This window comes from Natrix helvetica (genome assembly GCF_964273705.1).
Source record: "Natrix helvetica genome assembly, chromosome: 11".
Taxonomy (NCBI): Eukaryota; Metazoa; Chordata; class Lepidosauria; order Squamata; family Natricidae; genus Natrix; species Natrix helvetica.
This window is the reverse complement of record NC_138562.1, coordinates 18,022,388-18,048,789: the sequence shown is the minus strand read 5'-3', so window position 1 is coordinate 18,048,789 and position 26,402 is coordinate 18,022,388. Positions and strand designations below refer to the sequence as shown.

Genomic DNA, 26,402 nt, shown 5'->3' with positions numbered 1-26,402 from the left:
CGCTCGCAGGACTGCTCAGCCTCCAGCCCAAGGAAGCTGGGCGGCCGCATCAGATCCCCTGCCTTCTGCCCCATTGGCCCAGGCAGACTCTTGCCAGCTCTGGTTGCTGCGGCGACCGGCCTTTCGTTGGCAAAACAAGCCGCCAGCGGCTGAGGGGGCGCCGTCGCCCAATTCCCCAGCGCTGCGGAAGGCGCGCCCCCGCTTGGCTCCATGGAGCCGGTAAACAAACACGCGGCGCGCCCTGGGACAACCCCAGCCCACGGGCCCGGCGAATACGTGGGGAAGTGGAGTAGATAAGATGGAGGCACTGAGCGGCAAGGAAGTGATCCAAACTGTGTGTGTGTGTAAATTGAATATGATTCATTATAGATAAATGTTAAATAGCAATTGTAAGAATGCATATCTATGAATGCATTTGAAAGGGGAAAAAAAACCTATTTGCTTGTAAAAAAGAAAAAGGAAAGGAAAAAAAAAGTCTCTCTCTCCCCGTCCAGTCGCTGTTTGTAGCAAAAGGTGTTTGATGATGAGTGGACATGCCCAGCTTCCAAGGGCCCCATTTCCCCAATTTAGCTGTCCAGGGCAGGGGCTGCCTTACACCGTACACAGCTGCGGATCTTGCTCCAAGGGTGGTCGAACAAGGCGTCCCATCTCTTCCCTGGGTGCCGAGCCTGGAGCCCCTCTTGGCAATCAGAAGTGCTCAGCCCCCCCCCCCCCAGGGAAGCGCCTTCCAATCTTCCCCATCAAAGCCAAATGCTGGGGTGACCTGAGCTTTGCAAGCCACCAGGCAGAGGGCTTGAAGGTGTGTAATCCGGCCAGGAAAGGCCTGGCTGAGCTGCTGGAAGAGGGAACGTGGGTTTGAAACTGGCCATCAGGATCCCTGCCTCTCTCTAGAACCCACCTCTTCAGTGGGAAGAGGGCTCAGTGATCACCAGCCGCCCAAGAGTGTGGCAGTATCCATAGCAACCTGGTTGGCTGTTTCCACGGCAGTGGTGGGCAACTGTATGTAACACCCCCCCCCCGCCTGCAACCCTTGAGCCTGCAGGATGCTGGTCTCTGGCCCTCCTCTCAATTACCCTTCAACGCAGCTATGTGACCAAGATCTTGTCGTGGGGAGTCCCATTATCTCTGTTTTTGCAGTGGAACGAGGCGGGGGCAGCTCAGCTTGGGCAATGCTGATCCAGCTACTGTCTCTGTCCCACCTCACCCGATAATCCAAAATGGCAGGTGGCTGGTTGCAGCAGCTTTGCAGTGGAGCATATCCAGCCCTGTGGCTGATTCCACTGAGCAAGCCAAAACTGGTTTGAACAAACTACGATCACATTCATCATAGCTATTTCCATGAATATGGCTGCTTGCATGAATGCTGAAAGGCGTCTGCTCTGCACCAGCCACACAAACAACAAAGGTTTTCACATGGAGAATGGGGCAAAAGCTGCGGCCTAATCAGGCAGATGGTCCTTGGGAGATTCTCCTAGTCACTGGAGAAACTGGTTTCTCCCCAGCCACACAAAAGTTTGGTGGTGGTGGTGACGGTGGGGAGATGGAGAAATTGAGATGCCTTTCCCAAGCGATGCTTCTATTGCTCTGATCCACAGCCCTCCTATGCTTGGTCCCACTGCCACTGTCCACTATACATTTATGCACACACACCCATCCCCTTGGGAAAGACGACCGAGCGCGCAGGTGTGTACAACAAAATTTATTGCGTTATCTCACTATGCACCCATCCTCAGAGTGCACTACATAAGCAAGCTTCCCCCCCACCCAGGGGGTATGTGAGAGCCCACCTCCTCTAGCTCTCCCTGGTGATCCTCTTTGGTGCCCATCCACAGATCCAGGGGCTGCAGGGAACATCGATAAAAGTGTCCCCCCCACACACACAGTGGAGGCTGTTGTCATTATACAAAAGTCAGTGGACAAACCCCAGGAGGAGAAGCCCCTCCCTTCTAGCGTACAATACTCATTCTAGTCTGCATCTTGGCAGCTTGTCCAAGTCTGCCAGCGGTTGCCCCACAGGTGAGATCTGGATCTTGGAATGAGAGGGCTAGTGAGGCACAAGGATGAAGCCTTGCCAGCCCACAGCAGCTCCTGTTCCTATCCCAGGAGAGGTGGGGGGAGCTGCCTTCCCTCTGCGCCGCTTGAAGTAAACCTCCAATGGGGTTCTTCTAAACCAGTTGTCTTTGCCCCCCCAACTTTAGCAGAGTCTCTCTTCTAGGGGCACTTGTGGGGAAGCAAACCCGGGGCTCCTGCAGGAGTAGCCGGGTGCCCATAACAACTCCAATGCAGCCTTGCTCCTTTTTTCTCAGGAGACTCTCTGGCCAACCCAAGGAAGGGGCCCGCAGGTGAAGGGCCCCCTCTGGAGTCCTCCGAAGGAGATGCCAGGAAACCACGTTCGCTTGGAGATCAAGTTGAAAGAGTTCCGTGGCTCTGCCCACCCCATGGACAGAGCCACCTTACACCGCAGAGCTCGCCCTGTGTTGGGCTGGGGCAGCCGCCCCTTGGCTGGTCGGCGTCGTCATCTCAGGGGCCCCTGGAGCCTCCAGGCAGGGCAGGTGGGAGCGGAACTTCTGCAGCTGCTCGGGGCTAGCCAGGTTCTTCAGCAAGTTATTTTCCCTCTCCAGGCGGGAGTTCTTCTCCGCCAGCTCTTTGATCTGCTCCTTGAGCACTTCCACCTCCTCCCGCACGGCGAACATCAGGTGATTCTTGACCAGGTCCTGGAAAGGAGGAGGAGGAACAAAGTCCCCGGTGAGTAAACACCAGTGCAGCTTCTGCGCCAGGTCCGCCCACCGCCGCGGCGCTGCCAGACAAAGAACCCGAGCGGCCCGGCGGCTCCCGAAAGCGCCGGGATTCTTGCATCAGAGCGCGCCCCCGCGAAAGCCGGGGCGCGTCTGCAAGAGGCCCCCTCCGGGAAGAGGGGAGGCCCGTCTCCTCTCGCTAAGCCCTACAATTAGCCCCCCCTCCCCTCCCCACCAAACTGAAAGGCTGGAGCCAGGAGCTTCGTTCTCCGCCTCTGCTCCGTTTACTTTCTCCCTGCGGAACCCGCAGCCCCGGATCCGGCCGTTTCTCTCGGGGCAGAGCGGAGGGAGCCCGGCGCTCCCTCGCCGCCAGCAAGGCGTGTCCTGGCCGCCCCTTCTCCCTCCCCGTCCCGTCCCCCCGAGACACTCACCATGGCCTGCTCGATCTTGTTGTCGATGGCGACCACGCTGGCCCCGGACGCGCTGCAAGAAACAAGAGAAGAGCGTCGCCGTCAGCATCCCAGACAGACGGGTCTGCCCGGCTCCCCCTCTTCCCCAGCCCCGACAGCTCCTCTCTCTCTCTCTCTCTCTCTCTCTCTACCTGTTGTCTAGCTTGACCGAGACCACGTCCGCCCCCAGTAAGGAGGAGAAGAAGGAGATGGAGAAGTTGTGCAGCTGGTAGACAGCCACCTCCATCGGGAGCGGGTAGAGGCCTGTGCTCATGGCGGGGACGAGCGCGCGGAGAGCCCGAGGGGAAGAGGGATACAACACAACACAACGGCGCGATGGGAAACGAGCTGCGGCTATTTCGGCGCCCGCCCGCCTTATATAGGGCAGCTCTCCACACGTCACATGGGCTCAGGGGTGCTATGCAAATGAGGCCACGCCCCTCCTGCCGGGACCGCGCGCAGCTGAGCCCGGAGGCTTCGCTGCGATCCAGCCGCTTGAGCCCCGCCTCGCATTCGCCAGCCCAGAACAGACGCGCAGCTCTTTCCATCTGCATCAGCCGCGAGGGAGCTGCAGTCCCCGGCGCAAGTGGGGGCGGGGAGGGGGCGGCTGCAAATTGGGGGCCAAAGCATCTGAGGGGCACTCGGTTGAAGACCCTGCTTGGCACCGGGCTCCCCCGCGACGTTAAGAGGAAGCAGCGCTTCCCTTTTCCCATTTCTGCGGCTCCAGACCGGGACCCGCTGGGACTTAGTCCAGGACGCCGGTCGGGAAAGCGGAGAGTTTCCTTTGCAGGGCCGAGAGGAGTGGGGGCAGGGGGGCGCAAGATGGCTTCGCCCGTGTGGACTCGGAGGCATGTCCCGCGGTTGCAGGAGGCCCTACGGGAGAACGCAGCTCTCCTCTCCTCCGCAAAGGGAAGACCCGCTTATCCGCAGGGCACCTTGCCACCTCCTTACCCTCTTGCAAAGCCCTGGCAACCGCTGCCCCCCCCTTTAACCAGTGAAGTCGTTGCAAAAATGGAGGCCGAGTCAGAAATGCAAAGCATTGCCCAAGCGCAGCAGGGAACTAGGTCGAGGTTGGCAGTTATGTAAGAAGCCACCCAAACATGTTGTTGTTGCGACTGGGCGAGGGCGGAGGGCGGAGGTGAGCCGAGCAGCGGCGCTCTGATCGCGTGAGGAGGACCTCTGGTGGCCGCTCCTGTGCGCTCCCTCCCTCCTCTGCCTACAGGAAGAGAGAGCTCCCCCTGGCTCTGTGGTTCTCCAAAAACTTGTCCTCTCCCTTACAGCCTCCTTCTGGCCCGGGAAGCAGCAGTGGGCAGGTGCAAAGGGGAAGGGAGCCCCCCTCCCTCCCAGCAGGCCATCCTCGGATCTGGGGCCACGCGCATGGCAGCAGGCACAGCTGCCTCTTTCCTTTGGCACTGCAAGAGAGGCCTTGCCCTGCTCGAGTTGCCTCTTTCCCAGTTCCCTTTTCCACCAGTGCTGCTCCCCAAAAGGAGGTCTTCCCTGCAGGCAGCAGGAGGACCTAAGGGGGCAGGTGAACAGACCAAGGCCTTTGAGTTCTCTGCGGGGCAGACCCCCCCCCCCTGGGTGGGCATCTGTGCTCGGTGCCCTCTGGCAGTGAAGGGGCTGGAGGGCGAGGTGGTTTTCCTGGGGGAGTAGCGGCTGTGCCAACCGCTATCAAATCAGCCTCTCTTCCTCCGCTTGTCTCAGAGCGAGGGCTTGCTGGCGGGTTCCGTTTCCAGCTGCTTGGCGGCCACTCCCTTTGATGGAGGCCTTGGCAGAACTCCCAGTCCTGGGCTTACTGGCACGCCAGGCCTGGGCGGGGCATGCAGCACATGGCTGCCTTGTGCTCGCTCACTTCACAGTTTGGGAACCAGAAGGGATTCCCTTCCGCCTCCACACTGTGCAGGCTATGAAGGGGGCAGCAGTCCCACCATCTTCCTCAAGGACCCTGCAACTGGGTTGGCTAAAAGGAAGCTACTCCCTCTGTGGGAGGTGGGGCGGGGGAGTCCCTGTTTCAATCCTGTTCCTCCCAAGGATTGAAAATGAGACTCTTTGAAAAGGCAAAAAGAGCTCATAGGGGGCATTACCCATATGCTGCCCAGGAAGCGTTTAACACCCCCCCCCATTGCTAAACCGTTGAACGGGACCTGCTGACTGAGCTACACTGTCTTGTCAGCAAAGGTGTAGTCTTAAAAGGTTTGTTTACAAATCAGGGCACTGAACATCTTCCCAGGTGGTGTTTATCCTGTAGCCTGCTCACTATGCAGAGTCATAGTGGCACACCTATCCCGTTTTTATTGGTATACCACTTGAATGCAACTGGATGTGTCAGCGCCAGCACATTTTGGCTGGTGGGTTTCTGCAGCCCCTTCCTGGTGCCTGGAAGATCTGTGCAGCTTCAGGGCGGGGTGGGGGGGGTAGTAACATCCCTGGAGGAGGCCAGCCGCCCCTTCGTGGGAGTTCCTGAAGGGAAAATACAAAGGCTAGGAAGCACGCTCAGCCACAAACCATAGCTTGCCAATCAGAAAAAAGTTGATCTGGCTTGGCCTATGTTGTGACTGCGAATCCGGTCTCTGAATCGGATCAGCATTCCCTGACTTTCAGCCACTCTTTGGGGCCCATAACTGGCTTATGCAGAAGAGCGCCCCACATTTTGATAAGCTGCTCGTCCTGGATCATATCACAACGCAAGAGTTTGTGGTGGTGGGGGAAAAACTCCCTTAGCAGCCACCCGCCCTTGGCTATCCTTATCTGCTGGCCCACTAAACTGGCTGTGAAATAAGGAGAGCATTAGGGGGTCAGGGTGAGGGTGGGCTCCTGGGCAGCAAGGAGAAATGGCCCTCTGTCCAGGCAGCTGGCAGGCCTAGAGGTTGCCAACTTCCTTGGGGGACAGAGCAGTAACAGCATTGAGAATTGTGGGTGACTGGTGTTGGAAACATGCCCAGGAAAAGGGCCTGAGGAAAATGCCGCCCCCCGGCTCGCCCCTTGCAACAAGCCAAGATTTGTAAAAATTACTTTTCTGTACTATCTTTTGGCTGGCCTCCCACCTTCCCAAATCCTAAGCCATCCCAGCTTGTTCCCTAGGAAGTGGCCAGCATTCACTTCTGCTTCTGTTTCCACCCCCTGCGCCCAAGGCCTCTGGCATCCACAAAGGGCTCCATGCTTCCATGCATGTATCTAAAGGCACTTGCTGTTTTGCTTCCCCCTGAAATCCGTGTGGGCATCTTTGGGCTCCATGTGGAATCAACATTCCCATTTCGATGAGCCTGCATCCTGGAGGCTTTAGGGATGAATGGGTGATGAACACGAGACCAGCTCCTCCTAATGGCTCACCAGCTGAGTGGTCCCTTCTCTGGCACTGCTGGTCCCATTCCAGTTAAACCTGCCACCTGCTTTGTGGGTACCGTGGTGAAGCGCTCTTCATTCAGCTGAGGGGATACTGCAGAGTCCTGTCCCTTTGGAATAATGCGGGCCCTTGGAGTGGTGTTCATCGCCCCCCCACCCCCAGCACAGTCCAGCCAAGAAAGCTGGATGGAGAGGGAATCTGGGAGATGGGCCTTCCAGTTGGGTGCCCAGCAGAAGAAGCAACACAGATGGCCTGTCACCGCCACATATTTTCCCATGTGGAAGTCCAATTGCCTTGAGCCAGGTACCAGTTAAGGCCACCGTTGCCTTCCCCAAAAGTTGCTATGCCCGTTGTGCTAACGCCTGCAACACACTAACCCACCTCACATCTGGACGTCTGCCATCCCCACAGTCCCTGACCGAGAAAACTGGATAGGAAAACTCAATGCTCCCAACACACCATTCCCTTTGAGGTGAGCAAGCAACCGTCCTGTCCAACTCCATCGCAACCACCAGCCACGGAACTTCCATGCCCCTTGACTGCAAAGTCTCTGCCCATCTCCAACTCCCCATCTCCCTTTGATCCAATTCAGCCCCAGGGACGTCTCTTGAAAGCTCGAAGCAGCTAATGTGGCCAGCCCTGGTAGTCGTTGTCCTCAGCGGTACCTGAGGGGGTCAAAGGAGCCCAGTCAGGGGTTGCCGCGAAACCAGCAGAGGACAAGTTCTAAGCCTCTGAAACGGAACCACCTGCTCTGGCCAAATTTCCCTAAGCACTGCTTGGTGCAGGGCGAGACTCTGGGGGCTGCTTAGGGAAATGTGGCCAGGAGGCTGAGCAGAGACCGAATGCAGTCAAGCTCCATGAGACAATCAATGAACCCAGGAGCCGCACCTCTGGCCTGAAGGTCTGAGGACAGCTGGGTCTCTCCAGAATTGGCAGCCCTTTCCCCTCGCAGCATGGACCTTCTCCCTTGCATGCCATAGAAAGGGCAAAAGAGAGGGGGGCACATTTTCCTGCCAGGTCCAAATCCCTTTGGTTGCACATTTGGGAGGAAAAGTTGCCAGGATCTTCTCGGGTGAAGCAGAGGAAGCAGGAGAGCCCCTGCTCACCTGAGCAGCCCCCACACAAACAAGCACAACCACTGACAAGCTCATCCCAGGTAACTCCCGGTGCCCGCCTGCCAGCACAATCCCTGGCCAGCCCATGCCATCAATGAAGGTGGGTGGGGAAATGCATCAGCTCTCAGAGGAAACACCTGAGAAGTCTCAGCTGCCCTGGGGGTTGAGGGAGGCTGACTCCCAATTTGGGGGGGGGGTGCTTCAGGAAGAGGGGCAGCACGACTGGAGCCTGTCCTCTGCCATTTCCTTTACCCCACCTGCTCCTGGCAGCACCCAGACTGCAGCCTCTTCCAAGATCAGAGGGAGAGAGCCTCGCCCAGCCTGCCAGGCGCACCCTGTCACGAGCAGACCTGCCTCCCCCGCAGTAGGCAGCCAACACAGGACCTGCAGAGATGCCCCTTTTTCCTGGGAAAGAGGCCCCACCCATTCCTCTGAAATGAGCCCAAGGCGGGGCTGTCTCTGGTCAGCCACAATCCACCCGCAGGCGCTCCCAGGGCAAAGTCCTCTCGGACACCTGCCAGGCTCCTGCCGCTTCTATGGTCACTTAAGCTCCCGCCTGGGATCACCGCGCCGTTTCTTCCCCTTGCACAAGCCGATAGAGATGGGGAGACCGGCCTCTTCTCAGCCCCCTGGATGGTAGGCCCGGAGCCCGGGCAATGCCGGCCCCTGTGCCTCCCCACTCCTCACCCAGGACGGCTCCTGCTGCATTTGCAGGGCAAGCGAGTAGGGAGACGTCCTGCGCGGGGAAGGGTCTCGGCCCCAGCGAGGAAGCCGTCAGAAAGGACGTAGAGGTCTGCACGGCTCTCCCCCTCAACCCATTTGCCATCGTTCCCCCCTCCCCAGGCAAAGAGCCTCCCCCACCCCCCAGCCGCCGCTGCCCCGAGAATCCCCGTCCCGGCAGCCGCCCCCGCTCACCTGTGGAAGAAGAGGAGGATGGAGAGCAGCGTCTGGTCGACGTTCCGGTTGCAGATCCCCCGGCTGAGCAGGTAGCGGGGGTCGCGCACCACCGGCTCCAGGGAGTCCTGCCGCATGAGGCGCCTCAGCTCGGACGCCGCGCCGAAGCTCTCGCACGCCAGCTGCTCCCGCAGCTGGAAGAGGGGGCTCAGGTTGCGGTTGTAGCCGAGGGGCCCGTTGGCCAGGTCCAGGCAGCAGCTGCAGCAGTCCAGCCCCACCGGCGAGCGGAGCTCCTTCAGGGGGGAGCTCGACATTCCGGTCGCGAAGCTGGCGGCGAGGAGAGAAGGCCGGGGCGGCTTGGCCGGCGCTCGGGGGCAGCACCTTCTGGCCAGGAGGGCTCTGCTGGGGGGGGGGGGTCCGCCTCTGCCCCGCGGCCTCGGCTACGTGCTGGATCGGTCGGGACCTCGCCGCTCCCGTTGCGCTCGCCTTCGCTTTCCTCTGCGGACTGTTAGGTCAACACTCTCACACACACACACCCTTTGCCTCCCTTCCTCTCCCGGTCCGCCTTCTTCTTCGGCGCCGGCCCGGATTGGGGAGCGTTGCTCGGTCACCGCCCCCGGGCGCCTTCAGCCGACGCAAGGTCGGTCTGCGAGGCGGAGCCTCTACAACGGAGGGGGGGAGGGGCGCTGGAGGGAGGAGGGGGCCAGAGGTGCGCGCTCCGCCTGCTCCTGCTAGTCCCGGGCGGCTGCGAAGCCTTGGTAGGCCAGGCGAGCGTCTCTCATCTTAACTGGTCCCCGCTTGCTTTCGACCCCCGGTGCCCGTCCCCTCGCCCGCCCGCCAGGTTTAGGAGAGGAGCGCTCGCTGCTGGGAGCTGGGAGGAGCGGGTGGGTTCCCACAAGCAGGCCAGGAGCTCTTGGGAGGCTCACCTGTCCTTCGGGCTCTGGCATTCAGAGACCCTGGTGGAGGGGGGGGAAGAGCACCGCAGCTCACGTGCTTGGATATGCTTCAGAATATCCACCCACCCACTCACACAGACAGGCAAATTTCAACATCCCCTCCGGTGACCTGGCCAAGCTCACTGGGGAGAGCAGGGCGATGGATGCCAGACTTCACGGGAGATGCCTACGGCGACCACTTCCTCTTCTAAGGCAGGGGTGTTCCAAACTTGGGAACTTTAAGAGTTGTGAACTTCAACTCCCAGAATTCCCCAGACAGCATAACTTACTCTTTTGTAATCCCTTCCTCTGTAATCTCTCCATTTACATCAGAGGTCTTCAAACGTGAAGTCCACAAGTCTTAAAATTCCCAGCTTTGGATACCCCTGTTCTAAGGTGAAGCCTGTGGCAACCGGGGCACGCAAGTCCCTGCAACGGTTTCTGCTTTTTGCACTTGGCTTCCGTGGGATCCTACCCCTGCTTCCCTGGCTCACGGCTGCTCCCTCCATGTCCAGCAGGGGGCCCTCAAACCCCGAGTTCCAGCCTGGTTCCCTTGCCCAAACTGCAGCTGGCAGGTCAGAGGCAGCCTTGGGGAGTCCCGGAGTGGGGATGCCCTCCCCCCAGCCCAGGGGTGAAATTCAGCCGGTTCTGACAAGTTCTGGAGAACCGGTAGTGGAAATTTTCAGTGGTTGGTAGAACCGGCAAATGCCACCTCTGGCTGTCCCCAGAGTGGGGTGGGAATGGGAATTTTGCAGTATCCTTCCCCTGCCATGCCCACCAAGCCATGCCCACAGAATCTGTAGTAAAATTTTTGAATGTCACCACTGCCCCAGCCTATGCTTTTGCTGTCCCCCCTCCCGTCCCCTCCCTCCAGCAACACTGGAGGAAAACCGAGGAGGAATATTTGTGAACAATGGACTCAGAAGTTAATTTTAAGAATGTTATAACCAGATGGCCTACAAAGGATGTTGAGGAAGAGACACATCGGCTGTACTGGATAAGACCGAGATCGAACTGAATGTGGATTTTAAAACGATGAGCTAACAATGCTCAGGAAAATATGTTTATATTAGATATTCAAAGGAAGCTGATTGACGTGTTAATAATTAAAAGGGACACATGAATAACAAACTAGAAGAGTGATTTGGATAATGTTTCCCTGTTGGGTTTATTAAAAAAAATAGATATGTAGTTATCTCTGCTAACCTTTAATGGACTTTGGCTCTACCAGGAATGATGTATTAGGGCTTTGTTTATGATTAAAAGATGAGAATGGGAAGAAAGGCTTTGGTGGATTTTAAGAGAAGATTATGTTACAAAAATTGTTTCTATTTGTTGTGATAAGAGGGAAGTTACTTCTTTGTGTTTCCTTTTTCCTCTCCTGTTTTCTGCACCTCTTCTTTTTATTCTGAGATAGTTTTTTAATCTGTTAAATTGTAATTTCTAGTGGGGAGGACCTGGGTACTTCCAGCACAGATGCTGGGCCTGCTTTAGCTTTCTCTGCCTTGATGAGCTTCCTCTCCTGGCTGCCAGGGGGCAGCAGTGCAGAGCGGGCAGGACCAAGTGGGGGGGTGGGGGGTGGGGGTTGTTGTTTCCGTCTTCCTTTGCAGATGCAGCTTTCTCAAATGCAGAAAACAAGCCAGGTGAGACCTGAAATAAAACCACTCCTTTAACCTTTGTTCTGGACGCTGCATGCAGAAGGGAGTCTCCTTCTGGGAAGACAAACAGAAGGGAACGAACCCTTCCTCTGGCCCAAGGTTAGAGAGGGTTGCCAAGCCAAGGTGGAACACAGAATCGGAGCTGGAGGGCATCTCTGGTTATCTCCCCCAGCCTGTTTTTGAAAACCTCCAGCAATGGAGCCTTCATAAGCTCAGGAGGCAAGCCGATCTCTTCTCCTTTCTTCTCGGTTGTCTCTCTCTTTGGCAAGCTTTCGCCCATGGCTTCTCCTCCTCCTGCCCCCTGGTGCCCTGCAGAATAAGCCCATCCCCTCTTTTGAGAGCCAGCGTGGGGTAAGGATGGGGACAAGAGGGGCAGAGGAGGCTCTGGTTCAAATCAAGGGATTCAGGGGAAAAACGAAGCGTAAAGCGTTGTTTCTGCTGTTTTGAGCTTTTGGAGAAGTGGGATAGAAATCAGAAAAAATATATTGGCATTTGGCAACATGCCTGGTTCTGCTTCTTAGAACATGTGTGACTCTGGGGATGAATCTTGAAGCATCTCTTGCGTTGGCACCCTTCTCTTTTTGAGGGGGAGTGCTGGAGATGGTCCAACACTTGTGGTGAGAGACAGATGGAGAGGTCCCATCCTTTGGACCCTGCTGGATCCCTCATCAGGTCATGGTATACTGTATTTTTGGGAGTATAAGACACTCCGAGGTAGAAGATGTACCTAGCTTTTGGGGAGGAGAACAATGGAAAAATATCTGCCTCCGCCTCCCAGCAATTTGCCTCCTTGCAACAAACAGCAAGTACAGACAATATACACTATTTGTAGTGTTACATTTCAAACGCTGTTAAAATGGATGTGGCTTTCTGGAAGCATAGTTATTCTCTGCTATTTAAAAAGAAGATATAATAGCACTGGGCCTCTTCAGATCAAGCATTTATTTTAAAAAGCTTCTTCGTTGTGTTAAGCTGTCTAGAACAATAATAACGCAGTCTTTAAAAAATAAGTCTAATAATTTGAACATTCTGTAGGCATTTATAGTTATTGACTTACCTTCTTGCAGCAAACAAACAGCCCGATTAGGATAAGAAAAAAAAAATCTGCTTCTGCCTCCCAGCATTTTGCCTCCAGGAGCAAACGGCAAGTTTCACTTTCAGTTTAAGGTGAAAGTTAAAATCATCATCTGTTTCAGGCTGCCGGGATTGCTCTAGCCGATTGCAGCCTCCGCAAGCCCCATTTCCCCCGTTTGCTGCAAGGAGTTAAACTGCTGGGAGACAGAGGCCAAAGGGTGGGGTGAGTGGGGCTACCTTCAATGTATAAGATGCACCCAAATTTTAGGGGGGAAAAGGCGCGTCTTATACTCTGAAAAATATGGTAATCGGCTGGCATCTTCTGGGCCCCCTTCAAGGTTGGGGCTGGAGGCATTGTTCCCCAACAGGGACAGTGGTGACAGCTCTGGTTATTTACGTAGCTGATATAGCTGTGTCTCTTCTTGGGTAGAGATCTTTAGTTGACAGGAAGGGAAGGAATGGCTGATGCGTTGGCCACCCATTGTGGGGCAGCCAGGACCCTGCCAGGCTGCTTCATATTGCTGTGTAGTTGCTGGGAGGGGTCGTCCATAAGCTGAGGGGTGGGTCTCTTAGGACAGCTGTAGTGGAAGGCAGATGCTGGTGGTGGCTGGAGCTGGAGGCCCCAAAGATGGGAGAAGTCTAGTGGCAGGCAAAGGAGGGCGTGGCAAGAACCCGATTTACCAGCAGCTGATGGTTATCATTCCACATTCATTGATTTATTTGTATCCTGCCTTTTTAATTTTTTTATAAATAATCCAAGGTGGGGAACATATCCAGCACACCTTGCTCCTCCTCTTCGCCTCCCTTCCCCCTGAGTGGTAAAGGCCCCTTTTGGCTTCTCTCCAGGGGTTTTCCCCCTTGAACATTGTCGTGGCTGCTGTGGGAGTTGAGCATTGCTTTGCCACGTAGGCCTGGCAGCTGAAAAACGCTTCTAGGAAGGGAGAGGGGGCAGGAAGGGCCCTGGGCTTGCTGCTCCGGGCTCATCGTGCCCTGGGCATTCCTGTGCAGACCAGGCCCCCTTTGGGGGGAAGCAAGAGATGGGTGGAAGGGGCATTTCAGGAGCAACCTGGCAGGGCAAGAGAAGAGCCAGGGCAGCTCACAGGAGGCTCCTCTCTGATGTTGGAGGGAGGACTGAGACTTGCTTCAGAGGAGCGGGCTCAGCTGTGAAGGCCATCTCGCTCTGGTGCCAGCTGTCACCAGACGTGCCAGTTCTTCCTGGTACTGTGGGCTGCTTGTTGGAGGCAAAGGCTCCAGGACAATTGACCATTCTCTAAAGCTGGCCTCTGACCAGCAGGAGGAGGAGGAGGCCCGCTCCCTCCTGCCCTCCAGACCTGATGTCCAGGGGGTCAGGGAAAGGAGAAGGCAAGGCCATGTTAGTAGAAGAGGGCATAGCTGTTTGCAGCATCACCTTCAAGGAGACCTTTTTTCTCCCGTCACAAGGAGCCCTGGGCAAGCCATCCCGCCACTTGGCCTTCTCTCCAGCAGCGCTCCTTCCTGTCTTTGGCCCATGGCCGGCCAGCAACAAGATCAGAGCTGCCCTTCCCAGGAACCAGCGGGACAGTTCAGGGCTCTCCTTGCCTCCATTTCCCAAAGGTTTGGGGAGAGAGAATTCACTGCCGCCTGGTCTCTGCTGCGGAAAGGAAATGTGGCCTGGAGGAACTCAGAGCCACATCAGGCCCCTTCCTGGCATAACTCACCCAGCCTGGAGCAACAGTCTCACCCGCCTGCGTGGCAGAAATCCACCAACTTCGAGGCTGCAAGAAGGTGGCACCTACAGAAGCCAGTTTCAGAAGCGGCAACCCCAAATGCCACCCTCCCCCAACTGGGAGCAGTTTCCAACCCATTGGGGGTGGTGGGGGCTCCCATTTGGCTCCTGCTCTAGTGGCACTCCTTGCCACTTTGCCAGTGGGAGTCTTTTAGCCATTGAAAAAACAACAACAACTTGAAATAAAATCCCCACAGCACTTTATTTCTATAGGAAAAGCAGAGGGGTTTTAGAACGGCATTGTTTTCAAAATCCACTTGGTCCCTGCAGGGAAGCGTTTCTACGTGGCAAACCCCACAAGCTACAGCTTTCTCAGGGTAATGGGTGGGAAGCTGCTCTCGGCTGCCGGATGCTCCACTCCTGGGAAAACCATGCTGACAAGTGGGAAGATATGTGTCCGGTCAACAAATTGGGAAGGAGCAGGGAAGAAAAAAGTGGTGCAGCTCAGGTAGAGGCACCGTGGGGAGATGGGGAAAGAAAGGGCCAGCAGGCAGAGTTCGGGCTGGCCACCAGCCCAAGGCCTTTTCCCTCAGCCATTTCGGAAACATGCGGAAAGTGGAAGTGTTTTGGAGGATATTCTAGTGGGCTCGGCTTTTATTCCTGAGCTCTTTCATCTCTGAGTTGTATTCTGTTAGTTACCTGCCTTCAATGTTTTAAATTCCTACCTGCCAAGAGTTGTTTGGCTGATGTGACAATAAATAAGCGTGCAGGGCTGCTGCCAAGGGGCTCTCCCAGACGGCGAGAGAGCTGATGGCACAGCTCTGGAAGAGGGAAGCTAGGCGGCCCCGCTGGGCAATGCTCTCCTGCAGAGGGCTTGGCAGGGTTTACGGGCGAGGTGATGGCTGGAGCCCTAAAAGGGGCTGGCAAAAGAGGGACTGGGATTGTGGACCTGCCCTGGTTGGAGTTGGAGGTGTGGGCTAGTCTGAGGGCTTGCAGCTGATGAAGCCATGGATCCATGACTTTGCATTGTCCATTGATGGGCCCTCGGGGCACCATCCTCGACCAGACCCTCCACAGTCTCTTTAAGGAGCTCAGAGGATGGCCTGGAAGGGAGGATATCAACGTAAGGGGATTGAATGACATCTTGGACAGCCACGATGCAATTCAACAGGTCTGTGACAGTTCTGAATGCTGGGCAGGTCCAAAATGAAAGATCTGCAAAGGTGTTGCCTTTGCACATCCTGTTTTCCTGAAAATTGTCCTGACTCTGGGTGTCAGGCTGGATTGGCATATAAGGAGGAGGAGGAGGAGGACATATGGAGCACAGGCCAAACAAGGGCAAAGCCCGGGTTGCAGCTTCTCAAAAGCCGACGCAATCTTGGGCTGCCTGAAGAGCAGCGGTGTCCAGAGCACAGGAGGCCATTGTTCTATTGGACCCTAGGCTGCTTTGCAAACCGGGAAAGGGCCACGGGGGCTTCGGAGAGTCACTCCCAGGGCAATTGGGGCTTGGAGCTGAAGCCCTGCCAGAAGCACTCGGAGCAGCCAACCACCTTTGGCTTGAGCAGACCACCAAAGCTGCTTCTGTCCAAGGGAGACGCCTTCTCCCTCAACACTGTGGAGATGTCCGTGTCAGAAGGGATTTCCTCTCGGGAATTGCCGCCAAACAATGTGAACATATTGCAGAGATGCTGTTCCCCTTGCGGGAGGTTTTCAAGTAGGGAGGGGCTGAACCACCTCTAAGGGAAAGCTGAACAGTGGCCTGCGTTGGGCAGGGGGACGGACTGGGTGACCCACAGCTTCTCTCTTTATCTGTCTGCTCTTTCGTTCTTCCAAACTTCCTGGACCTCAGGGGAGCAGCACAAATCTAGCAAATGAAGGACAGCTCCACGGCCACCCCAAATCCTATCCTGCTGAGCAGGGGCCCATTTCCCATGCCTCCCTTTTGCGCACCTGTGCATCATGCAGAGTTTCCCCTATTGCTCAGCGTGGCGTTTGGGAAAGGAGTCGGTGTTTGTCCGTTGGTTCTCCAGCCCAGGAGCTCACAAGGAAGCCGCCAGCAAGGCAGGTCCCGCTCAGAGCTCAGGGGGCCGCTTGGTGGAGCACTTTGTAGACCACCCAGTAGAAAATGTTGAAGACCAAGAAAGTGAAGGGGAAGACGGCTCGGGAGATGGTGTCGATGCGCTTGGCCCGCTCCACGTAGCGCCTCCGGAGCATCTCGCCTTCTCGCAGGAGGGTGGCTGGCGCAGGCGGACTGTAGATGGGGCTTTCCATGGCTGCCCCACTTTTCACGTGCTGCAGGCAATGGCCCAGTCCATAGCCCTGGAAGTAGAAGCGGCTCTCACGGACCACCTCTTCTTCCTGGGAAGGGGAGGAAAGAGTAAGGGAGGCTAATTGGCTGCTGGCCAGGCTACGACGCCAATGCTATATGGTTGAGGACTACCGTATTTTTCGGAGTATAAGACGCACCTTTTTCCCTCAAAAAAAGGCTGAAAATCTGGGTGCATCTTATACACTAAATACAGTATTTTTTGCCTCCTGAAATCCCGCCCTTTTTGCAAAAATGGCCATGCAGAGCCTTTAGGATGCTTCCAGAGTGCTCCTGGGGGCTGGGGAGGGCAGAAATGAGTGAAGAACGGGCTGTTTTTTGCCCCACCCCAGGAGCACTCTACAAGCCTCCTAAAGGCTATTCATGCCCTTTTTTTGACAAAAAAAACGGGCCTGTTTTCGTGAAAAACTGGCTGTTTTGGGGAGGTCTGCAGAGTGCAAAACCTTTAATTTGCCTTCAAAATCTTGGTGCATCTTATACTCTGGTGCGTCTTATATCCCCCAAAATACGGTACATTTGTTGGCACGGCTGAAGACGTGCAACCTTACCAGTTGAAGCTGCTTTCCCTGCCCTCCCTTCGCCTCTTGTAACCGGGGGAGGCAAGTGGGACGTTTTCTGGAGTTGTTTTCCTGGCCTGGGTTCCAGTCCCCCTGAACTCACAGTTGCTCTTCTTCCTCTCCTTCAGGGCCGCTCCCTCACCCCTCCAGCTCTGTCGCACTGGAGGGACATTTCCATGGCTGCCTGTCGCCAGGTCTATGTTCCAGGCTGAATTATCTCCTCTGCGAGTGGCTCACAATTCCTAGCATGGTCTGATGTCCTCACAGGCAGCACTTTTCTCACATGCTCCCCACCGCCTTTATCCTGGATCCACAAACCACAAACCACAAACCTTCCACTGCATCCTTGCTGCCTGGTGGGGAAGTGTTGGGAGGGGGATTGGCCCAGGCAGCCTGCACATCTCTCCTGCAGTGTGGAACTGAGAAGGGCAGCATCAGATGGGAAACGCAAGATGCTGCTGGGTTTATTTGGTTTCCAGGTTGCATCGGAGTCCAAAGTGCTGAAGCCGGAGCAGCAAAGGCTCAGCTGCTGGTCCCTTTGCTATGCCAGCTTTCAAGGCTGGGGCCTTAAGCATGCCTGCGTCTCCCCCCCCCCACGACAGCCTCTGAATGCCAACCCCCACCTTCTCTTCCGTGGATTGAGGCTCTGCCCCGGGGCTGCTCAGCTCAGCACTCTCTTGCCACCTTCTTTCATGGGGGCAAAACAGGGCACTCTTCTGCAGGAAGAGGCTGGCTAAGGGCTCTGCTTGAACCTAGGAGCCTGTAGCTGCTGGATCAAGCACTAGAGGGCAGCTCCGCTCTCCTGGCGAAGGCTGGAAAGGCACAGCTGCCGCCGAGGGGAAGAAGCGCAGATGGACTGGCGCAGACCCCAAGGGAAGCCCCCTCACCTTCCCAGGTGGCCTCAGCAGAGGGCCTTCCTGAACAGATGCAGCCGAGCAGCCCTGAGGCTGGGCGAGGGGCAAAGCAAGGGAAGAGCGAAAAGCCAGCACAAAAGAGGGCATCCTTTAGTAACCACTTGTTTCAAAAGATGCTGTCCGAAGCGCCTGCAGTTTCTGACTGGCTTAGCAGAAGTCGCCCAAGGGAGGAGGGCTAGGCATGGTAGGTGCTTCTCCCCCCTCCAACCAATCTCAGAGACCCCCAGGAGCCCCCTGCCCAACTCTTGCTCACCATCCTCTGCCGATGTTGGCTCCGCCGCAGGCGCAGGAGCTCCTTATGCTGGCGCGAGACAAAGTTGACCGCCGCATATTCCAGCAGGGCGGCGAAGACGAAGAGCAGGCAGACGGCCATCCAGATATCAATGGCTTTGACGTAGGAGACCTGCCGAGGAGAGGGGCATGGGCAAGAGACTCCCCAGGCCTTCTTGGCTGTTGCCTAAGCAGCCCCCTCCCCAATTTCAGCACCGCTTCCAATGCTTCTGACTATCTATTTTTCTTGGCAGCCCTGCTTCTGTTGCAGCCCACCCACCGAAAGCACCGAAAGCATTTCTCATTTGGCACAGCAAGGCATGGTCCCTCCCTCATGCCGGGCAGACACCAAGATGCCAGGAGTGTGATGGTTCTCCGGCGTTGAACATTTTGTAGGGCTCTGTGTTGTCTTGCAAGGACCAGGCATGCTCCCCCCTCCCCCCACCAGCTGCCTGGTCTCCAGATTCAGCACCCCAGAGTTAGGGACAGCGTCATTTCCTCACCATTGTGGTTCCTCAGTGGAACTACATCTAGGTGGAGGGAAGCACGCAGTGGGGTACCCCAAGGTTTAGTCTTAGGCCCAGCACTCTTCCACGTCTTCACAAACACTTTAGATGTGGGATTACATGAGGAGCTCATCAAATTTGCAGACGACACCAAGCTGGCAGGAATAGCCAACACTCTCCAGAAGAAAGGCTTAAGATACAGAAGGATCTTGACAGACTTGAACATTGGGTGCTAATGAGGGAGTCAAGCTATTTCCCAAAGCATCTGAGGGCAGGACAAGAAGCAACAGGTGGAAAGTTATCAACGAGAGTGCCAACCAGAACTAAGGAGAAATTTCCCGAGAGGGAGAATGATTGAAGAGTGGAGAGGCTTCCCTCTGGAAACTCTGGATGCTCCATCACTGGAGGGTCTTAGGAAAGATTGATGACGTTACCTAGTTTGGGTAATGAAATGTCTGCAAGAAAACAGCCCAGGTCCGAGAGCACCAAGGGCCACTCAGATGGGGCAGCCGTTAGTCCAGAATGATCTCGGGTCTCCTGCTTAAGCGGGGAGTTGGATCAGAAGACCCTTCTTTGGTCATGCTGTCCCCAAATGAAGCCAACGATGGCTGCAGGGACGTCAGCTGCTTCTGGATAAATAGAAGGGCCAGGCCAAGACTAAGCCTTTCTGGCATTCGTTGTTTGCCTCTTAGGAGCGCACACTCACATTCAGAGGTCGAGTCCCCTTCCCCCCCCTCACACCAGCTGGCATCTGATGTTCCTCAATAAGACCCCCTTGGCCATTTGCCAGAGGTGTAGTTCAACAGTGGCTTTTTCCTTTGGAAATATAAATAGCCTGAACAGATGGGAGGCAGATGCTAGAAGAGATGGGGAGGGAGCTCCCCCACCCCCAGTAGCAGAGAAGGAAGGAACGGGACTTCTCTTTGCAAGCTCAGCTTCGCCAATGCTGAGATCCAGATGGGGCTGGAAATCTCGAAAGGACGTTTTTCTCCTCCTTTCGGTGAGCCAAAGACAGAAAGATTCCTTGTTAGGATGCCTGCAGTGCTGGGCATCTAAACCTTACCTACACCCATTTTACCCAGTCCCCCCCCCCCAAAAAAAACCAACCCTTGGTGCTGCTGGCTTTAAGAGGCATACTGAGGGGCTGTGTCGTTCCTGCCTCGTTTGCTGTATAAGAGGCATCGCAGTGCCCGCTACCCATGCATGTGGCACAAAGAAGAGGATTACGTCCGCGTGGTCATTCCTGGGCTTTTGTGACAGACTTCTGAAGATGCACAGAGGGTCTCCATGGTAGCCATTGGGTACGTGGCATGTGCCTACCTATCCTGGCTCCCATGTAGGTCATGTGGTGAGATGGGGAAGATGGTCTTGGTTTCTTGCCAGGGCAACGTTCCCGGAGTATGGACTTAATGCCCTCCAAGAGGAAGGGTGCCAAAGAATCACGCGTGTGAGGAAAATAATGCTCCTTCCTTTAGCTCAGGGATGGTGCATGGAGATACTTAGGATCTTCTCTCGGTTTGAGGGAACAGCTGGGAGCAGCATAAAGGGACTCATCACTGGAGGGCTGTGATGTGACTTCCCTTCCCGCCTCTAGGTGGGAACGCTGGGATGCCCTTGGAAAGCAAACTTGCTCCCTGCCCGCCCAGAGACTCCTATGCTGGGAAGGTGCTCCAGGATCCCCTGCCGTGGGCCCTGACCTTAGGCAAGGATGCCCGAGACCCTGCGCTCTGCGTGGTCATTGTCAGCACTGTGGTGATGCCGAGCCCCACCCGGGCTGGTGCAGCATCCATGTTGATCCAAAAGGAGACCCAAGAAAGGATGACAATCAGCAGGCTTGGGATGTACATCTGGATCAGATAGTAGCCCATCTGCCTCTCCAGGTGGAACTTCACTTCGATGCAGGTGAACTGCCCTGGAGAGAAGGAAGAGAAAGGGCTGAGCCACGGCAGAGCCTGCCACCCGTGGACCCCTTTTTCCAGAGGGGCGCCTTGAAAAGCAAAGAGCAGACTCCAACGGGGGAGATCACGTTTGGCAATGGAGGGGCGCGAGAGGTGGGGTGGCTGATGCATCAAAGCAATGGACTCTTTGGCAGAGCTGCTGGGGACGTTTATTGTGGCTTTTGAAGGGGAGAAGATAACCGATGTGGTCTAGGATTGGGAGGGGGGGGGCAAGGAAAGAGGATACCCAATTCTGTCCAAGCCACGATAGCAGATGGAGGTAGTCAGAAGCGAACGGTGGGAGTAGCAGCGCTGCTGGGGAAGAGGCCTGCTTCATTCTCCAGCTCTCGGGGCTCCTCCCTGAGGCCAGCGAATTGGATCTGGAGAGCTCCAGTTGCTGTTACAGGATGCCAGGTTAGCTTGCAACAGCTTGCCACCTGTATCCACAATCTGATTGGGGATAAACTCCCCTGGGGCTTGGGTTTGGCCCGGACCACGATCTCAGGATAGGGTGAGGCAGCAATTGTCCTCCATGAAGCCCAATGGCTTTCCCAGGCTGTCCTCGGCAGATAATGGAGCGAGACCCTCTGACCTCACATGGCCGGACTTTGTTTAAATGGGTCTGTAAAATCTGGCTCTCTCCCCAAGCCTTGGGGTGCTTGGTTTGTCAGAAGCTCTTTTCTACTTTTGTGTGTGTGTTTCCTTTTTGCTCTATTGTTTTATACATTGTGCTTGCCTAGAGTTGTGATAGAGTCAGACAGTGAATGGATGGATGAATGAATGGATGGGAGGATGGATGGATGGATGGATGGACGAAGGGCAGCATCATAGTAGCTTTCGAGGCAGCTTGCAAACAGGGCCTTTTTAGCGCTGGGAGAAGCGCTGAGCCTCCTCCCACCAGGCAGGTCTGGTCACCTGTGTTGTAGGATTTGGTGCAATAGCCCAGCTCTTTCTCATCCCGCAGGATAAACTGAGGGAGCGTCAAACCCTCAGCCACCTGCACAGCCTCCTGCTCCTTCTCCCACTCAAAGATCAGGTCATTCATGGTGTAACCAACTGCAAGGCAAACAGAGACAGGCAGTAGAAGGAACCTGGAGAAGAGGCAGAGCAGAGCCACCCCTCGCTCGGCCTAGAGCCAACTCTTCTTTTGCCCTCCCTCCACCTTTCATGGCTCCTCCAATGGAGAGGGATGATGTCCACCTGGTGTTCCATTGCTCAGGTTGTCTGACGTGCCCAGGTAACGTGGCTTCCAGCTCCGTCTTTCTATTGGGACTTCCAGATCCCTCCTTAATGAACCATCTGGAACATTTTGGCTACCCCCATCTAGCTGCAGTTTCAACCCAGGGAGTTCTGGGTTTGTGCAATGCACTGAATTATGCGCCAACCACCCCACAGAATGGTTAAGCCCCAACCATGATCCAAGATGACAGTTAATGAAGCTCAGCATATGGTGCAAATCCAACCGCTCTACCTAATCATGCTGTCTACTACTCCTTGTACCCTACAATGATTTCCCATTGCCCATCAAATGAGCATAAGTCCAGGAAAGGTGGCTGGCGTAGAGCACCAAGGACTCTGTGGTTTGCTACGGTTCAATAAAAGTACCTACAGCTCTCCAGCTGCATGGTGCATGTCTGAACGTCCATGGGGAAGTTCTTGAGATCCATTGGGCAGGAGAGGATGAGTGTCAGCCTAGGGGGAAGACAAAGAACAGAGTCAAACAGGATGTGCTGAGCCATGCTTTCTGGGTAGTGAGGCTGGAGAAGATGTGGTCGAAGCTGATACCTTATGCTATACAGCACACCCCCATTTCTGAAAATGCGCAGTAGCTTGTTGTCCGTAGTGACTTCATGGAAGTTGGCTCCCTTCTCATTGGCAAAGAACAGGTCTGGCTTCCAGATGGAGTCCAGCATGGAGGGATCCAAGTCCAGAGAGTCATCGGGGTATTCCCAATAAGTTAGGCGGGGGTCATTCCAGTGCTGTCGCAGAAAAACATTGACCCGGTAATCCTGAAAGAGCCAAGAGAAGCCGTCATGGGGGGAGCTGAGGCGGGAGAAGGCCGTCCTGTTGGCAGCTAGGACAAGAACTGCCGCAGCTTGGTGGAGGGGGCAGAGAGGGGCTTGGAAGGGGCTGTTGCAAGTTAGCAGAAGTGGGCCCAGCCCAAGGCTACTCGTTGGCTCTCCTGTCGCTCTTGCTCCTCCAGCCCTCGCTTGCACCCCTGGTCTCCAACTGCTACCCTGAAACAGTCCTCCGAGTAATGGCGGAGTAACCAGGGAGAGCTGGCACATGTCGACTGGGCCCCTCCCAAACCTGCAGCTTCTACAGGCCAAAGGTGCTTCAGGGTTCGGCCGGGTTCAGAGAGAAGGCTGAGAAGGACGGGAGAAGACTTACCATGGTCGTCTCTGTGACTGAACCGAAGCTGTTGATGAAGATGTTGCATGTCACATTGACGGGTGGGCCTGGGAAGACATTAAAAGAGGACTCATGGCTGGCGTGTCACAAAGCTATTGGAGTCTGAGGATGGGTCCCACTCAGATAAAGATATAAGGAACGTTCGGCTGGATCAGACCAAGGACCGTCACGGACGGTCCGGGGGAGAAGCAAATGGCTTTTACAAGCAGGAGAAGACATTCGCCCCACCTGCAATTGTAACTCAGCTCCCCACCCCCCCAGACTGTATGTCAGGTCTTCCAAAGCAAGAACTTCCAGTAGAGCACTCCTGTTCCCCTAGAATTCACCCAGTCTCTCCCAACAGCCATCCGTGAGTTTATCCCCTGTAGGAAGTCAAAGGCGACCAACCCATTTTGGGGGAATAAATTTCACAGCTGGATGATGTACTGAAGGAACAAATGCCCTCTTTTGGCCTGTGCTACATCTGCTCCCAGTCAGCTTTCTAAGCGGGGGGGTGGGCGGGTCCTTTCCCAGTCCTACTTTTCAGAGATGGAGAAGACCAACTTCTCTCTCTGTCCAATCCCACTGTGTCATCCGTGGGAAACCTACGCCCTGATTGCACTTCCCCTCAGTTGCCTTGGTTAATGTGATTTTTTTCTTGAGGTGGAGAACCCATGAAACGGTTTGTTGGGAAATCAGGCTGGTGGTCTTCTGAATGCAGAGACTCCTGATTTCCCTCATAGGTCTGTCGCATAAAGACCCTGATATCCGTGTCTCCTCAAGATCTCAGGCAAAGATGTGCAGCAGCTCTCTGGGACCTTCCTCTTGGGGGAGTCGACAAAGAACAAAGTCCAGAGCCTTCTGCATACCAACATTTGACCCACAACCACACTATGAAGCCAAAACTGCCTTCTCAGCCACCCCCAGCACCCTCTCCAGTTGATCCCAGGGAGGAGGAAGAGGAGGGTTGCAGTGGCGGGACCGCTCCTCCATTCCTGGGTCGTCATGTTTTCAGAGCACCTTTGTTAGCCCTGAAGGGAAACACGAAGGTAGCGCAAAGGCCCAGCGGCTCTTTCAAAAGGTGCTTCCTTCCAGGAGGGGCCCGGGGAGCTTCCCTGGAAGGTGCTTTCTTCAGGAAGCCGGCTTCTCCCTTTCCAGAAGGAAGCAAGGCAGCTAGGAAGCTTCGCCGCCCTCCTCCGGGGCGCCCCTGGCCCTGCCAGCTCTTGGGACGTCATGTGCAGAAGCTGCTTCTAGGTGGGGCAAGCCCTTTGCAGGCTGGAGAGGAGGTGGGAAAGATCTCTCTGTCTCAGGGCAGGCTCTCATTTCACTGCTGCCCAGAGGAATCCAGGCAGCCTTGCAGCGGCTCCTACGTTACCTTTGAAGTTGGGCCTAATGCGCGCGTCGTAGCCGGACGTCCGGCCCATCAGCTTGTCTAGGAAATCGGAGGGAGACATCGGCTGGGGGAGGCTCTGCAGGGCCGATTTGACTTCTTTCCCTGCCACGAATCTGGGGGTGGGGAGGAGAACAGAGCAGGTGTCAGTCTGGCAGTCGTTCCACATGCACAAGCCTTCTTCATGGGACACACCGCAAGCAGGAGGCCACCTGTGACCTGGTTAATGTATTTTAGAGTGCCATGCAAATCTAGAACTTTAAGTTTCTCCCAGTGGTGGGTTGCCTTCCCCTTCTGCAGCACACGGAGGGAGGTTGGTAGAGATCACCTGTAGGGAACGATCCCAGGCAGATCCAGATGGGGATCGGGTACAGATACAACATTCCCCCCCCCCGCAGTTGAGGGTTTGGGGTCGTAAAGACTGCCATGGATATTACATTTGATTGTGGACTCATTTGGCCCAAGCTGAGCAAATAAATGACGGCGTGCCAAAAAACAGGAGGACCCTGGACCCTGGAGTATGGAAACACTCATTTCAGGCCTTCACAGAGAAACAGCTACAAGATTCCCTCTCAAGAAATTTTCCCCGAATTCAGAGGGCAGAGCTTGGCATCGTCAAAACGCTTCAACCAAACTGCCACTCAACAGACCGCTGAAACCAATCAAGACTGCCAATGGAATTGCGTCAGCTTCCTTCCTTCGGTTGCCCCCAGAGCTGCAGTCCTGGCACTCTTCTGCCATTCCACAAGGCTCTGGAGAAGCTTGCATGGCATCGGGGGAGCTCTTCACGGCCCACGGAGCCCCCTTTTCCTATGGGGTTGCAGGGATGTCGTGTTTGCCTTCATCCCGCGTGCCCAGGCAAAGGAGGATCTCCAGGCTTCCCCAGGTCCATTTGACACACAGATCTATCCTCAGTCTCTGAGATGAGGGAAGTACATCTGGCCATTTCTCTCCCCACCCCACCTGCACCGGTTCATAAATTCTTATTTGGGTTTTTTCTAGCAGTTTTAAGAGGCCTAAGACATTTCTTCTAAGACTAACCTGCTCCCACTTTGTAATCCTGGACAATTTACTTTTAACCTCTGGAAAGAAAATGTTGCCTGTTAAAACACAAAGACCAGGGAAACCGTAGGAAAGTTTTCCAGTCACAAAAGTAGCAGCAAAGACTATCTGGAAATCCTGAGGGGAACCCGAAGCACAAGTCACAGAGCTTCCCACGACCAGCCAAACCCAGCTGGGTCAGAATCCAGGTGGCCCCAAGGAGCTCTGGCCCACAGAAGCTGAAAGGGGGCACTCTTGGAACGTGTGTGGGCTAGAGGCTCTTCCCTCTTTGGGGGCCAAAGTGTGGCGCCCATTCATCCATTCAGCCTGGAAACAAAGGCTCACCTGAACCTCAAATGATACTTTCTGAAGGAACGAAAGAAACCAATTGAGGAGCAAAGGCCACCAACCTTCACGGGCAGTCGCGAAGCCGGGAGGGGAGGGGAGGGCGAAGGCGCCCCGGGGAAACAAAAAACAGCCGAGGAGAGGAAGAGCCGCTTCCTAAATCGGGCAGCCCACCTTTTCGGAGCGGCTCCTTCGCCCCGGGAAACTCTGCTGCGCCGTGGCGGGGAAGCTCCAGAGAGAGTCGGAGCCCTCCGCGCGCGGGCTTTCCCTGCGGGCACATGGGAAACTTCTCGGTTGCTCGGGGGAAGAAAGGCGGGGAGCCTTAACCGCTCCCAGGCTCAGGGAAAAAAACGCCCGCGCCGCACGTGCGGCATCCCCAGCCCTCCAAGGAAACCCCCCCCCGGCCGAGGCAGACCCCACCGCTCCACTCACCCGAGGAGAGCGCCCTGCAGGAGCAGGAGGGGGACTCTCACCCCGTGGGCCCGGCCCATCCTCACGAGTCCAAAGGGGCCGCGGCCGAAGCGGGTGGACGGCGAGATTCGCGGGGCTGCGAACCCGGGGGCTCGCGGGGCTCTCCGGGGAGACGGGCGGGCATGTCCCACTGCTCTGCTTCCACACGGGATTGGGCGGCGGCGGCGGCGGCGGGGGCAGCAGCAACAGTGCCGAACCGAGGCGTCCGGACTTCGGCCAAGCCGGCCTTGCCGGAGCCCGCGACGCTTGGCTCACTTCTCCCCGCCTCCAGCAGGGAGGGCGCTGCCCACCCACGCGAAGGACAGCCCCGACGGTCGACGCTCGGCTGCAGGTCTGGCAGCCTCCT

General features: G+C 55.9%; 2 protein-coding genes across 3 annotated transcripts; both read right to left on the bottom strand.

The window, feature by feature from the left end:
- Positions 1–1,684: 1,684 nt before the first annotated feature.
- TSC22D3 (TSC22 domain family member 3) lies at positions 1,685–9,067 on the bottom strand. 2 transcript variants are annotated; one of them, XM_081964294.1, is made up of 3 exons: positions 8,558–9,067; positions 3,167–3,218; positions 1,685–2,714 (listed from the first exon to the last, which is right to left on the bottom strand). In XM_081964294.1, exons 1-3 carry the CDS (start codon positions 8,848–8,850, stop codon positions 2,454–2,456), a joined length of 606 nt encoding a protein of 201 aa, XP_081820420.1. In that variant the 5' UTR covers positions 8,851–9,067; the 3' UTR covers positions 1,685–2,453. The 2 variants fall into 2 exon arrangements, with proteins under 2 accessions (XP_081820420.1, XP_081820421.1); XM_081964295.1 differs by lacking the exon at positions 8,558–9,067 and adding an exon at positions 3,337–6,139.
- A 5,106-nt stretch (positions 9,068–14,173) lies between these two features.
- On the bottom strand, positions 14,174–26,076 carry LOC309397954 (glycine receptor subunit alpha-4-like; the record flags this gene model as incomplete). The annotated part of the gene is made up of 9 exons (XM_081964403.1): positions 14,174–16,329; positions 17,914–18,108; positions 20,179–20,393; positions 21,334–21,474; positions 22,028–22,110; positions 22,204–22,427; positions 22,810–22,877; positions 24,185–24,315; positions 26,018–26,076. The coding sequence occupies 9 exons, from the start codon at positions 26,074–26,076 to the stop codon at positions 15,988–15,990; spliced, it is 1,458 nt and encodes a 485-aa protein (XP_081820529.1). The 3' UTR covers positions 14,174–15,987.
- Between the last annotated feature and the right edge of the window lie 326 nt (positions 26,077–26,402).

What these genes read in the sequence shown, in the direction of transcription:
- TSC22D3 (XM_081964294.1), bottom strand. Translation starts at nt 8,850, where the DNA reads ATGTCGAGCTCCCCCCTGAAGGAGCTCCGCTCGCCGGTGGGGCTGGAC. An exon ending in ATCCTCCTCTTCTTCCACAG is followed by an intron (nt 3,219 to 8,557) that starts GTGAGCGGGGGC and finishes TGTTTCTTGCAG; the next exon opens with CGCGTCCGGGGCCAGCGTGG. An exon ending in ACAAGATCGAGCAGGCCATG is followed by an intron (nt 2,715 to 3,166) that starts GTGAGTGTCTCG and finishes CCTCCTTTCCAG; the next exon opens with GACCTGGTCAAGAATCACCT.